The sequence below is a fragment of the Anas acuta genome, chromosome 16 (assembly GCF_963932015.1).
Source record: "Anas acuta chromosome 16, bAnaAcu1.1, whole genome shotgun sequence".
NCBI classification, from domain to species: domain Eukaryota; kingdom Metazoa; phylum Chordata; class Aves; order Anseriformes; family Anatidae; genus Anas; species Anas acuta.
Window position 1 is genome coordinate 8,474,518 of NC_088994.1, and position 12,950 is coordinate 8,487,467.

The 12,950-nt window shown below is 42.2% G+C and overlaps 2 protein-coding genes across 4 annotated transcripts in view; one reads left to right on the forward strand and one right to left on the reverse strand.

The window, feature by feature from the left end:
* Positions 1-7,258, reverse strand: part of LOC137865669 (uncharacterized) — a 171,823-nt gene extending 164,565 nt beyond the window's left edge. For all 3 annotated transcript variants that reach the window (XM_068700925.1, XM_068700924.1, XM_068700926.1), the window contains exons 1-2: positions 7,019-7,258; positions 6,638-6,774 (exon numbers count right to left, since the gene is read on the reverse strand). The gene's annotated coding sequence lies outside the window, so the exon portion shown is untranslated. The remainder of the gene's footprint in view (positions 1-6,637; positions 6,775-7,018) is intronic.
* Positions 7,259-7,295: 37 nt separating this feature from the next.
* Positions 7,296-12,950, forward strand: part of PTPN1 (protein tyrosine phosphatase non-receptor type 1) — a 43,884-nt gene continuing 38,229 nt past the window's right edge. The window contains exon 1 of the mRNA XM_068700917.1: positions 7,296-7,503. Coding sequence (XP_068557018.1) covers positions 7,441-7,503 — 63 coding nt within the window. The 5' untranslated portion in view covers positions 7,296-7,440. The remainder of the gene's footprint in view (positions 7,504-12,950) is intronic.

Consider the following 12,950-nt stretch of genomic DNA (forward strand, 5'->3'; position numbering starts at 1 on the left):
AGATCCAACCCTTTCTTTTTTCTTTTCCACTGTCAGGTTCTAATGGACAGTACCAGCTAAAAGCTGAAGCAGAATATATTGGGGTGAAAATGCAATGTGTCCCAGGCTATACATGTTGGAATTCTTTGGGGATTTGGAGAAGTATTATTTTGGGAATAGGCCTTTGTCTCTAAAGTGCAAAAAGAGCTCTGTCCTGAGATCACAGAACATTTTCAGTTACTTAATCCTCCGTTATTACAGGGATCTAGTAATGTATTTTTTTTTATCTCCCCTGCCATTTTCCTGCAATGCTTTGCAGATTTTGCAACTTCTAGTATTTTGCAAGGTGGATCTTAAATTTCATATATGCTGTTAGGAAATATTTTGCTGCTGTGGATGTATGTGGAGAGTGTAATTTGAGGACTAAACATCTATTAAATGATTGCACACATTTGTAGGGGTCAGAGCCCAGATCCAAGTGGCCCTTTTCAGCCCATATTCTTGACTGGAATATATTTAAGACCTTTGGTTCTACTGAGACAGGCATCCCAAAGCATGGAGCCTGTAGAGTCAAATTCAGCATTAGTTAATACACATTGTACCCTTTGGCTTCAACTGAAAATATAAATCCATAAACCAGAGATTAATTTATCCTCATTACACTGCAAGCTAAAACTGAAAATGTCATGAAAACAGACCTTCTCAATATATCTCCCAACCAGTCATTCCTACTACCTATTCTATTCTGTCCCAATTATCATTACATAGTGCCATATTTTCTAAAAATAAAAAAAAAAAATGTTACTGCTTCCTCTTGAGAAGGAAATAGTTCAGAATTCACTGATAAAAAACTTACAGAATGAACTAAGTTACGCAAGGGATGATTTTCCATGTGGGTGCATTTTAGACCAAAATATTTGCCACTAGGAAAAGTGCATATTCACAACGGAGAATGGAAGGTAACAATGTAGAAAGTTAAGTCACACAATTCTTAATAATCTGCCATCAACTCTTAAAGCAGTTTTCAAAAAATACACTAACAGCCTTAAGACCCTAAAACAAAGGGAAAAAAACAAAAACAGAACTTTACTTACTACTTGATAAAATGGCTCAATGGTGGTCTTTTCATCCTGCTTTCATGCAGAGCCTAATTTAAAAGGGGACAGCTGATGCATGAGACCCTGCAGCACTGGCGCAACAATAATTTTGAACTATGTTTCATATTTTTCATAAAGTGAAAAAACATGGCCATAGTTACCATACAAAAGACTACAAAAATTGTTCCAGTACTTGTTTTGGAGCAGAAAAATGACCAGTTACAACACGCTGCTGTGCTGCAGTCTCTGCATCTTGTTCTTTCCCTCCCACCCTACCCATCTTCCCTTCCTTCCTGTTTGCCCACGGTTTATAAGCTACAACTATTCAGATTCTCCAAGGAGAAGGCTGAAATTTATAATCAGAGGCATTATAATGAGAACATAGGGTATGATATAATTATCATTACAGAAAGCAGTTCATTTCAGAAAGGAAAACATTTGTTTCCTTACACGACCAGCTCTGCTCCTACCCAACTGTCCACAGCAATGTTTCCAAAAGGACACACCAACTAAGCAAACAATTAGCTATTTCCTTAGCTCTATATAGCATGAACCATGGAAAAGAGTGACACCAAGCGGTTTCTTTGACTAGTGCATATGTTTCTTAATGCTACAAGTATTTTTCTCTCTCATAATCCTCTTTAACAGAAATCATTTCAGGGCCAGGTTGAATCACTAAGGTTTGAGAACTGGTAAGAGCCATGCAACGAGTTAGGTTAAGGCAGGAGGGCACCAAGCTCTGTGTCAGTGTGTGAATCACGTCACGACATGCTGAAGTCATCCCTCTGAAACTCAAATCAGCTCAGCTGATCCCTGGTTCCACACGTACAGACACCCTGGTGACAAATCTACCGCCACCATATGAGAGATGAGATCAAAATCTGGTGACCTTCCCCAGCTCTGAAACCAGAGGTCTGTGCTGGATCACGTAAAGCATTTTAGCCAGTGGATGGCACCTTCCAAAATATTAACATGCCTGTGCTGTCACCCAGTGAGCTCTATGAGAACGTGAACCACGTGTCAGAAAGCCCATTTTGCTTTTAAATCGTTTTCATTTTTAATTTGCCATCGGAATTTATTTTATCCTTTTCATCGCTGTTATCCATGCTTGTTTTCCAGTCTGCAGCTTCCTTTGCCCCTGATCCAGCCCAGCTCCTAGGTCCGTTTGGCCCAAGCTGCTGTGTAAAGGCGCCCATGTTCCAGTTGTGCTCCATCTGAGGCCATGTCCATGCACAAACCTACGTGGAGCCAACCCCAACAGCCACAACTGCTCTCTACCTGATTAGGGAGCCACAGGTCTAGCAATGCACGCCACTTCCACGCTGACCCCTTCCCCTGTCATTCCTGGAAGAGCTGATTCTCTCTGTAGGACAGGGTACCTAGAGGTTGTAGAACCCATGTGCCTCTCTGCTTCATAGCTCTCCTTCTACCAAGACCTTCAGTACACAACACTACCTCTGTTGCCTACAGATGCCTCGCTGCAATGGGAACACAGTGGTTCTGTAGCATTTAGGGCTTAACGCCATCTCCCATGATCACAGTCCTCAAGTGCACTGGAGCAAAGATTTTTGGCATTCATGTATCAAATGGATTTTTCTGCTGCACATTGATGAACTGTGATTTGCTTGCTCACACTCTTGTACTCCCACTATCTTCTGTTTATCTCCTCTTCAGCACAAACTCCAGCCTCTAGGGTATTATCTGTTCTCATTAGGAGGCAAGGTCAAGTGGACCACTTCACATGGATTAGAACTCACAGGAGGGCTTGCTCTGCAGTGAAGCAATGCCACTGCTTCTAACGGGTTTCAGGAAGAAGCTGTCCTCATCAAAAAGATGCCCAGCAGATTCTCTACTAGATTATAAGGTCTCTTAAGTAATCAGCCTAAAACCTGGAGTATAAAATTCTCTACCTGACCTCTTTGCATGCACAAAATTACCCAGCTTTTGACAGAATTACAGCATTTCTCTTTAGTCTAAGCCTTCAACTCACAAATAGGTTCTCTTCACTTACATTCCTTGAGGTATCTGAAAACATACTCAAAGCATCAGCGGTGCATATTCAGAAAACACAGACAGGAGCTGTGGATGGGAATCGCCTTTCAACAAATCCCTCAGCCGTTAGATCTCCTGCAATACTGGGATGTGGCAGACCTGCATTCAGCTCTTGCCTCTGCCTGGGGAAACGCAGCTTTCACAGCAGTGTCCTAACCACGAGGTTCTGTAGTCTGGTGAGGAGAGCCATTAGCCTTCCTTATCTTAAACTGTTTTGCACAGATTAAAGACCCACAAGCAGCAGGACTAAAAGCTGAGCCTCCTTTCTGTCCTAACACCTGGACTGCAGTAATTTTCTCCTCAACCCATGTCGATCCTAACTTCTCTCTTTCTACAAGAAAAAGTGATCTGGCTTTTTCACCTCACTACAGAATATTTCATAGTTTCTACTGCTTCCAAGTGTAGCCTTTCCTCCTGAGTTTCCACTAACCATACTATTTTTATCGAGTTCAATTCTTAACCAGTTACCTCTTCAGGGAACTTTAAAGGTAGCTGAGCCTGAATATTAATTTCTGTACGTAAGCTTAGTATTAAAAAAAATGCAAGCTTTACCATAGAAGACACACAGAGGTAGAAGATACCAGGCTTGATCCTGATCTTGCACACAGTTACGTAAATCAAGAATGATTTTATCACTGTAAAGCTGATGCTAACATCAGAACAAAATCAGTAGCAAAACAGTCTACACCATGTGACAACATCCAGTTGCACTGGATTTTGTTTGTGAACCTGCAGGTTCTTCAGAGTACCGAAGGGATATTATGTGAATCATTAGAGCCTTGTGTGATGTTGTAATATTAGCAAGAGCAAAATCAATGCAGAAACGAACTTTCCGCAATAACATTCCCAAATGCTTAACTGAAACAAAAGAGAAAACAAAAGGAATGCCCAAGATGTAATACCAAAAGGACGCATTAGAGGATGAAAGTCTGAGCTCTGTTTAACATGAGGTTATGTTTCTGCTAAATAAAAGGAGATGTTAACATAGAATAATGGAACAAGGATGTACAGGCAACTGCATAAAGCGTGTTGAATGTTAATAAATACTCCCCAGTTGTACGTTGGAGATACAGCCTGCTAGAACTGGCTTAATACAACTATAAAGCTGTATTCAAAAATCAAACAGTGAAGAAACAAAATGTATTATATTTGCCGACAGTTTAATTGGGATTTATGACATTGGGCACTTTAAACTAGGCCATCTCAAAATGCTGAATATTGTTAACAGAAATGCAAATTAAAGACTTTAACGTGATTAAGCTGAGTATGTCATTTTATGGGCTTCAAATGAAATAAAAATAATAGAGTTAGTTTCATTGTTCTGTTAATGTTCATTTTAAGCCCAGGCTGCTTCACATTATTTTGTGGGTAGCTAGTGCCTAGCGTATATTAGGGACCATATAAAAATTACTATTAATCCCTACAACTGTTTTAAAAAAAAAAGGGAGGGCGGTCTCCCAAACTCAACAGGAGGAATTCTAGAACCTTCCAGAATCTTCTACAGACAGAATGCACTTGATGTTTTCATAAGGTGGCCTTATGTGCCCTTTACATTACTGTAGCAGTACAAAATGTCAAAGATTTGAAGCTTATTGTTTAATATAAACTAGTATCCAACTGTACATGGTGAGCATCCCAGTTTGGGGGGGAAGGGGCTTGCTATGGATGTCATTGCATGCAATTGTATGTAAAAATAAAGCCAAAAGGATTCAATAGCATGCAAGCCAGTTATCTGTGCTTTTCTGAAATATGACTTAATGTGTATCACTGCTGCAAATTGTTCTTTACCTCTTTTGTACAAGCATATATATGCAAAAGCAACTGTTGACAATGTGGTCTATCCCCTCCAAAATTTCCAGTTGTGTAGCAAGAACTTTCACTGAACCTGACTGACATATTTTTGGTTATTGGTCACACTTACTGTAACTGTGATAGACTGAGCATTTATGTAAAAAACTACCAACTTCTATAATCTCTTATTTTTTGGGTTACTCTGCAAAATCTGCAGTAAAATATGAATTTGTTCAGGGCAATATATGAGTTTTTGTCATTCAAGACAATTACTGCTGTGACAAGAGTACACATTTAGCAGAACATACTGCTGACTGACTGAAGAACCTGCACTGCTTATATTTATTACACCCGTTCAGGTGACATAAGCATAAAAGACTCTGTGCTATCTTCCTTTATAAAATGTTTACACATTGCAGTAATTCAGTTGCACGTAGCTATAGCATCACAAGCTCCAACCTGTTCTGGGCATGATCAGGTTTACACCTGCATGAACGATGGCCATCCACAGGCATTGCTCTCTGGGGACAATATGAAGACTTATCTTTCTGTATGGAGTCACTGAAACACAGCAAGACTCCCCAGATATGATCATAATTCTTAACCTTGAAATCACAGGAAAAAGGGAAAGCAGCAAAGTTGCTAAATTTGTCTTTATCTCCCCAGGTCCAGAAGGTTAAAAATTCACCGCCTGTTCTCAAGATAAGGATACTGCCTCACAGCAGACAGATTAGGAGAGAAGATGCAGTCCCCTATCCAGTGCTTTTAGTGCCCTGAAAATCAGTCTCTCAACAAGCAGAAACACTTTCGTTCACAGGGTTAACATTGCATCTGCCTAGTTCCAAAAATCAGGTCAAGAGAAAGCAGTAAGAAAGGCAAAAAAAAAACTTTTTAATACCACCTGCTAATGCCTCCATTCTATTGTAGCACGTGATTAGAGAATAATGTTTCATTGTTTATCTAGCTTAAACCATTTATCCAATTAAGCTGCTTTCTGTAGCTTGCCTTTACTGTTGGCATTCCCATTAACCCTTTCCCCAAATTCTGGGCTGCGCAGCTCATGTCTCTGACTAGTCCTCTCTTCCCAGAGAGCATCCATTTGCCCTTTAGTAGCCCATTAAGCAAGGCTCAAGTAGGGTGGCACTTTGGGGCTGAACACTGAAACACAGAGTCTTCCAAAGACTCCGGTCAAATGATTAGGAAAAGCAATGGAAAAGCTTCTGCTAGCAGGAACAGCCAAGTGGTGCAAGGGCTGCAGCTAAGGGACGAAATACCTCTGTCTTCAGTGACATTGATATATCCTGCCTGTTGAGAACCCTACCACTCTGTCTTAAATCCATATTGTGCCTAGGGGATTTGTGAGCACATTCACTTGAAAAACATCTACCACACAAACCCCCTATCTCATTTTGGGTCAGCGCTGATGCTGCAGAGACACCAGGTACACCAAGCCTACACCAACCCTCAGAAGCAACACGGGCACAAAGCCTGAGAAACAGTAATCTAATAAACAGAAGTTGGCTGACATGAGAAGTAAAATTCCTCACATTGGAAACGAAGCGGGCTCTAGCATTACGCGTGGGATAACTGTGTCCATATGTTTGGAACGCCTTGTCTTGACCTCAGGAAGAGCACGTTGGCTCTCCAGTACCAGACGTGTAGGCTGAGGCTTTACTCAGTGTTGTGTTTTAGGGTGGGGTAGGATGGCAAACGTTTACCTGCTGGGACAGGACGTGGATAGTAAAGGCCATTTCTGAGTAGGAACGTGAGAACAGAGGACAGGTGACTGAAATCCATTCTGATTTTCTCATGGCACTCATTCCTTCAACTGACAGCACCCACCTCAGCGTGCAGCCTGTGTACGAGCAAATAACAACTCCTCCATCTCCTGAACACACACACAGCTGCCTCCAGCCCTCCAGGTCAGGGCACACCGGGGCTCAGCACCCCCAGCACGGCCACCTGCCCGGAGGGGCTGCCCCCCTCACAGCCCCTTCCCCGGGGGGGCGACAACTTTTGGCGGGCTCCCTGCCCGTCCTCCCGCACACGACCCCGGGGCGCTGCCCGCTCCCCTCACAGCCCTGCGGGGAGCGCCCTACCTGGCGGGGCAGCGCCGAGGCACCCGAAATCACCCCTTTTTGCCTCATTTTGCCTGATTTTTGGCTCCTCGTCGCCTCGGGGGGGAGAAAGGGGGCGGCGGGGACAGCGGCCCTGAGGCGAGGAGGAGGAGGAGAAGGAGGAGGAGGCGGCCCGCCCCGACCCACCCTGGGGCGCTCTGGTCTACCCTCGCCCCCTCTCTCCCCCCCAGCCCCCCGGCTGCGGTTGTGGCCGCCCCGGACATCGCGTCGCCGGGGAGGGCGGCGTAGTTCCGGCGGTGGAGCGGGGAGGAGCGGCGTGCCGAGCCAGGCGGCGGCGGCCTCGGCAGCAGCCCGGAGCCCGGGGAGGCAGCGGGGTGCTGCTGCTGGGGGGCACAAGGGGGTGGTGGTGGCGGCCGGGCCGGGCAGTGCTCGGCGTCCCCGCCATGGAGATGGAGAAGGAGTTCCACCGGCTGGACCAGGCCGCCAGCTGGGCCGCCATGTACCAGGTGAGGGGCAGCCGGCTCGGCTCTGCCCCGCGGTGCTGGGGGGGGGGGGGGGGGAACGCTGGTCCCTCTGCCTGTACCCGCTGCTGAGGGCCGGGGGGGCTCTGCGCTGCGCCTCCCCTCGCGGCTTGCCTGCCCTCCTTCCCCTTTCGCTGAGGGAGGAGGAGGAGAGGAGGCTCCTGGGGGCTCCCCTCTGCCTTACCGAGCCCCTGGGGTCCCCGAGCAGCCCTCGGGGCGCTCCTGCCCCGCTGCTGGGGGCTCCTCGGTGGGCTGAGCGCGGCCCCGAGTGCTCAGCAGCCTCCCAGAGCTGCTTCCTGACCTCGGGGAGCGAAGCCGAGCTCCTGCTGCTTTCTTTAAACAGAAACGATGGCGAGCGGCGTTGCACGCACCTAGGTTTTGGTCGCTGTAATAGCAGAGCAGATCCCCCCAAAATGGCTTGTTAGGGATACTCGTGCAGGGATCTGGTGCTGCTTTTTATTACTTCGTTGATTTAGCCTGGTTGTGACGTTCCTAAAAAGCCGTGTGGCAAACGTTTTTGCGATGGTAAGGTTATTTGCGAACCACGCACAGCTTCGGAGGTGCGGGGACCCGAAGTTAGGCCCTTTGTCTTCAGCAAGTTCTGTGTGCGCTTATCCAAAATGAGGGCTGAGAGAAGACGAAGCACGCTAATGGCTGGGTGGATGTGCTCAGTCAGATCGGGCAGCATTACTGTAAAATCCATTTGAATGCTTAAGCTTCCACATTGCATATTCCAATGAGTTTTAAAATCATATTTGTAATGTAAAACTTGGGCTTTGCATCCCTCTCACTGTATTTCTCTGGCAGTAGACATTAACAAAAAAAACTGGATTTACGAAAATGTAATAAATGAGCTTCAGTTTCAGAATTACTGTAGGCAAGTTTTAAAAGCAGTAGCTTGCAGGATGAATATCTCCAGCAGTTTGGCAATTGGAGAATAAGCATGCAATTTTGAGTATGTTTTTCAGAAAAGCCCATTTTTTGTTAGAGGACTGCATTTCCTGCAGGGTTCCAGCACTTGCTAACTCTATCAGTTGAAAGTCATGTGCATATGTGACGTTATGTTTTTGCTAAACTGTTCTTGACGATTTGGTGTGTTGCAGGCTCAGTGCTCAGGAAATGATTTTGAGTAATATAGCTCTGTAATGGAGGTGGTGTACTGCTACGGGTGCAACTGAGTTACAGAAGTGAAATATGTAAGGAGCTGTAAGATTAATACAGAATGAGGGCCTGTGGCATATTTTCAATGTAGCATTCAGTGATATTTTTGTCCTGCTTTCTTTGAATGATGTGACTCAGTAATCTGCTCAGACTGGGGGACAGAATGAGGTTTGATTGAGAACTAACTTAAAAAAAAAAAAAAAAAAAAGACTCCAGTGATTTGCATCCAACTGTTGACAAGCCTGAGAGGTGGGTTTTTTGTGTTTTATTTTTTTCTTGCTGTTTGTATTTTAAGGTTGGTTAGTAAGTATGTGCATCTACATCATGTAATTCAGTTTCTAACTACATCCTGCTTTTAAATATCAGCTGTTTAAAATGACTTCTTGGCAGATCATGTACATCCAGAAGAACAATGTACTTCACTGTAATCCACGCTTTTGATGTCTTGGCTGACATTAACAATGCTGTTTTCCTATAAATCCAATCTTTGCCTGAAGAATGGAGTAAGTGGAAAAATGTTTGTCATTGGTGCAGTCTTCTATTTCTAAAAAGTCTTCCAAGTTAATTGCACCACAGTTAATTGTACCACTTGCTTCTAGTGCCTAGGTGTTATGATTGTAACTGCTAAAATCCAAAGAAGTTCGGCAGTGTTCTGAATGAAGCATAACACAGTTTACTAACAGAGTCACTTCCTCTTCTTTCTTGGCTAAATTTATTATCGAGAGGGACACTTGTCTATTAGGACAGAATTAGGGAGGAATTACGAATACACAGGGAGGTGAAGCTAATTGGAAGGATGGCTGCAAGGAGACACGTCTGGGTGCCACGTGACTTTGAAGAGTTAAAATTTTCCAAGCTTCTTTTTTTGGACAAGGGGAAGCTATGTTTGGCTATGATAATGGTACAGTTCTGAAAGAATAAAATTTAAGATTATTTTTTTTAGAGTATAAATTATAACAAGATGGGGACAAAAACATTTCAAAATGAAAAACTACTGTAGGTATTCGTGACGATTCTGCCTTGAGCATGTATGGTTAGTGGAACTGTTCTCTGGGAAACAGGGTAAATGCAAATGAAGTTCTCAATGTTTTGATTTATTTTTTTTAAACACCCAGTATCATCCCTTACTTTCATTTAGATTTACTCACTACAAGAACTGTGAGCCATGAGATCTTGTAAAGGTTGTTCAGAGGCCCAATACTTTAAAAGGGTCTGGGTACTGCCCTGCTCTTTTTTTGTAGAAAAGCATACTCAGGTCTCATTTTATTAATTATCTTCTGATCTAAGCATAAGAAATGGTGAGAATGCAAATCTTATATTTGAGCTGCTGACCATTTTCCTTTAACTTACTGTTTTATGGAAGAGGACTTTGATTTGAATGGATAGCAATTTGATATTGTGGTAAAGGTGTGCAGTCTAGAAAACAAATACCTAATGGCAGTTGAATGATATGCAGAGTGCATAAATACCTTTAGGAGTATCAATAGGAATGAAAAGCATTCATTCTGGAGATGTCACAACAAAAAACAGTAGCCCAAAGCTAAGAAAAGCACAGTTTAGGCTTGCTGTTAGAGGAGAGACAAGATACAGGAAGAAACTTTTGACCAGAACATCAAAGGAATATTGAATCCTCACTTGCTACCAGTGAATTCAATATCAGATTTTAATGGTAATTCTGTATTCAGAAGACTTTAAAAATTTTAGGGGGTGTTTTGGTTTCTAACTCCTCACACACATGATGATATAATTAGATACTATCTTAAAAACACAACCCTCAAATACAGGTAGAGTTACTTCTTGTGTTTGTATAAACTAGGTATGTTGATGTTAGTATGTTGGTTAATGATTTTAAGTTTGATGTGTTAATAACATTGAAGAGACCTGTGAATTACTTAGTGATCTAGCATTCAACTAGGGATCCCGTACAGAGGGGATGGAGGCAGACTCGACACTGTTGGCTTTCACTGAAACTTCTTTGGGGACAGTTCATACTGTTTTCCATGTAAAGGTAGCAAAATTATACAAAATCCTATGCTGTTTTCTGAGTTACTATAGTAAAATAAGAAAGAACTGGGTATAATCTAGATTTTCAAATATGTTCAGAAATGAAAATATTGAAAATAGTACTAACTGTACTGCTGTGTGCGCTCTGGAAAGCTGAGGTATAGATAGTTACAGTTTGATTTGAGGCCTGGAAGAGGAATATTATAACTGTTCTCAATTTCTTTATTAATTTTTAAAGTATTTTAAAACTAATATTAACGTGACTGTTGCTATTTTTCCCAAACCTCTCTAAGCTAAGCTAAAGCACTATAAGATATGAAAGTTAATAAGCTTTACCCAGATTATGGGGGAGATGCAGAAAACTGCTGTTGTGTATATTTTGGATATTTCTCTCAAAAAAGAAAAGATGTGGAAAGCTTTTTTTTTTGTGTAGTCATTGTCTCTGAAAAAACATTAATGGAATATGTAGATAGATTTTAAAGTTGAGGGTAACAAACTGTAAAATGGTTGGCCTTGTAGACTTATAATATTGTGGTTGCGTTGTATTTTTAAAGTAAATGAACAGGAAGTTCTACCAGCGTTTTCGGTTTATAAGCTGCAGTGAGAGTTCAGACTGTATGCTGCTGCACGCTACAAGCATTTGTGTTTCTCTTTTACTCTGGTGCTCACAAACTTTAAACTTCTTTGCAACAGATAAACTGTGGCGTGAGCACAACTTATTACAAATGCATCTTTGTGCTCGATTCTGCCAGTTCTTGCTACTTGAAAATGCAGGTCTCTGCATGCATGCTTTGCCACTTCTTAACTTGTGCTATGTTGATTCATTCGAGGCTTAATTTAATTGGCTCTGGTTATGGAAAGCTAGTTTAGAACTGATAGTTGCAGGGAGTCTCTGTTTTCCTACAGCACAGCTAAGGATATCCATGTCTTCCAGTGCTGTACAGCCACTGAATCTTGATAGAAGCATGGGAGAGACTAACGATGACAGAGTAAGTAGCTGAGTCTCTGCGGCTTTCAAAGTCAATATCCTCTCCGTGAAAGCCAGAGCTTACTTTCAATTACCAGTGCTGGTATCCTTTGTACCATTGAGCGTGTTCCAGGGCACTCGGCTGCGCTGGTTAGTTGTGCCGGTAACTTTTCCAGGTCAAGTCTTTTTCATCGGCTGATAGCAAACACGCGATTGTGCAAGTCCCATTAAATTGAGCTACTAAGCAGCTTAGTTTTGCTTGTTTTTCAGACTCCAGGGTTTAAAATCTAAGTACTTGAATCCAAATCGTCGCTGATAGCATCGCTGTAAGTAGAGTATTTAAAAATGGAGCCCAGTGTTTCCCTATTACGGATTACTGTTAAAGGGATGGCATTTGCCAAAATTCTAGAAATCGTACGTGTGGACAGTACTTCACCTGCTTCTGAATACCTGAAAGAGTTTCATGTTTTTCCTGTGTTCTTCCACATTACTTATTCCTCTTTCTTTCTGTTTGCTGTAAGGGTATATACATAGAAGGAAACTGACAGTTACGGAGAACGCAGCATTTGCCACATGCCAAGTGATGTTAAATTCAAACAGAAATAGTCCCTGTAAGTAGAGAATAAAATGTGTTTTGTGAGTGGTACACTAAGTATTTTTGAAACTAAAATAACTCTTTTAAAATAATCTGGGTAGGTTTCAATTAACAGTTCATCTTATAGGCAACTAAACATTAAAATGAAATCTTTTCTTGTAAGACTTGCTTTGCAAATGGATGTTCTCTGAGGGCTCTCTTTATCTGGGACGTTCTAGGCTGTGGTTTACACTGAAATATCGCTGCTACTTTCTTGTTAACAGATCACTGTCACCAGCATGACATAATAATCTATTTGGATTGCTAATTTAGCCTCATCAAATGTGAGAGAAACTTACTGATTCCTTAGAATTCAGAATTCATGTATGAATCAAAGTGGACATACTTTAATTAGAAGAAAGTAGAGTAGAAAAGAGAGTCTGAGAAGAAGAAAAAAGTCTGTAATAGCAGCATTAGTTTGAAGTCTTGCTGTCGTTTGTAGTCCAATGAATGTGAGAATTGGGCAGGTTTTATCAGTCACCAGATTTGCCACTGAATTGCTTTTACCATGGTCAAATAAACTAGTTTTTACTTTAGACTCCACATATGCAAAATGAGAACTGTATTCAGTAAAATGTTTTTTTTTTAATAAAAAATTATTTTCATTACACAGAAAGGAAACCAAAAGTGTGCATACAGTATCAGTATTTTGTTATTGTTAATATA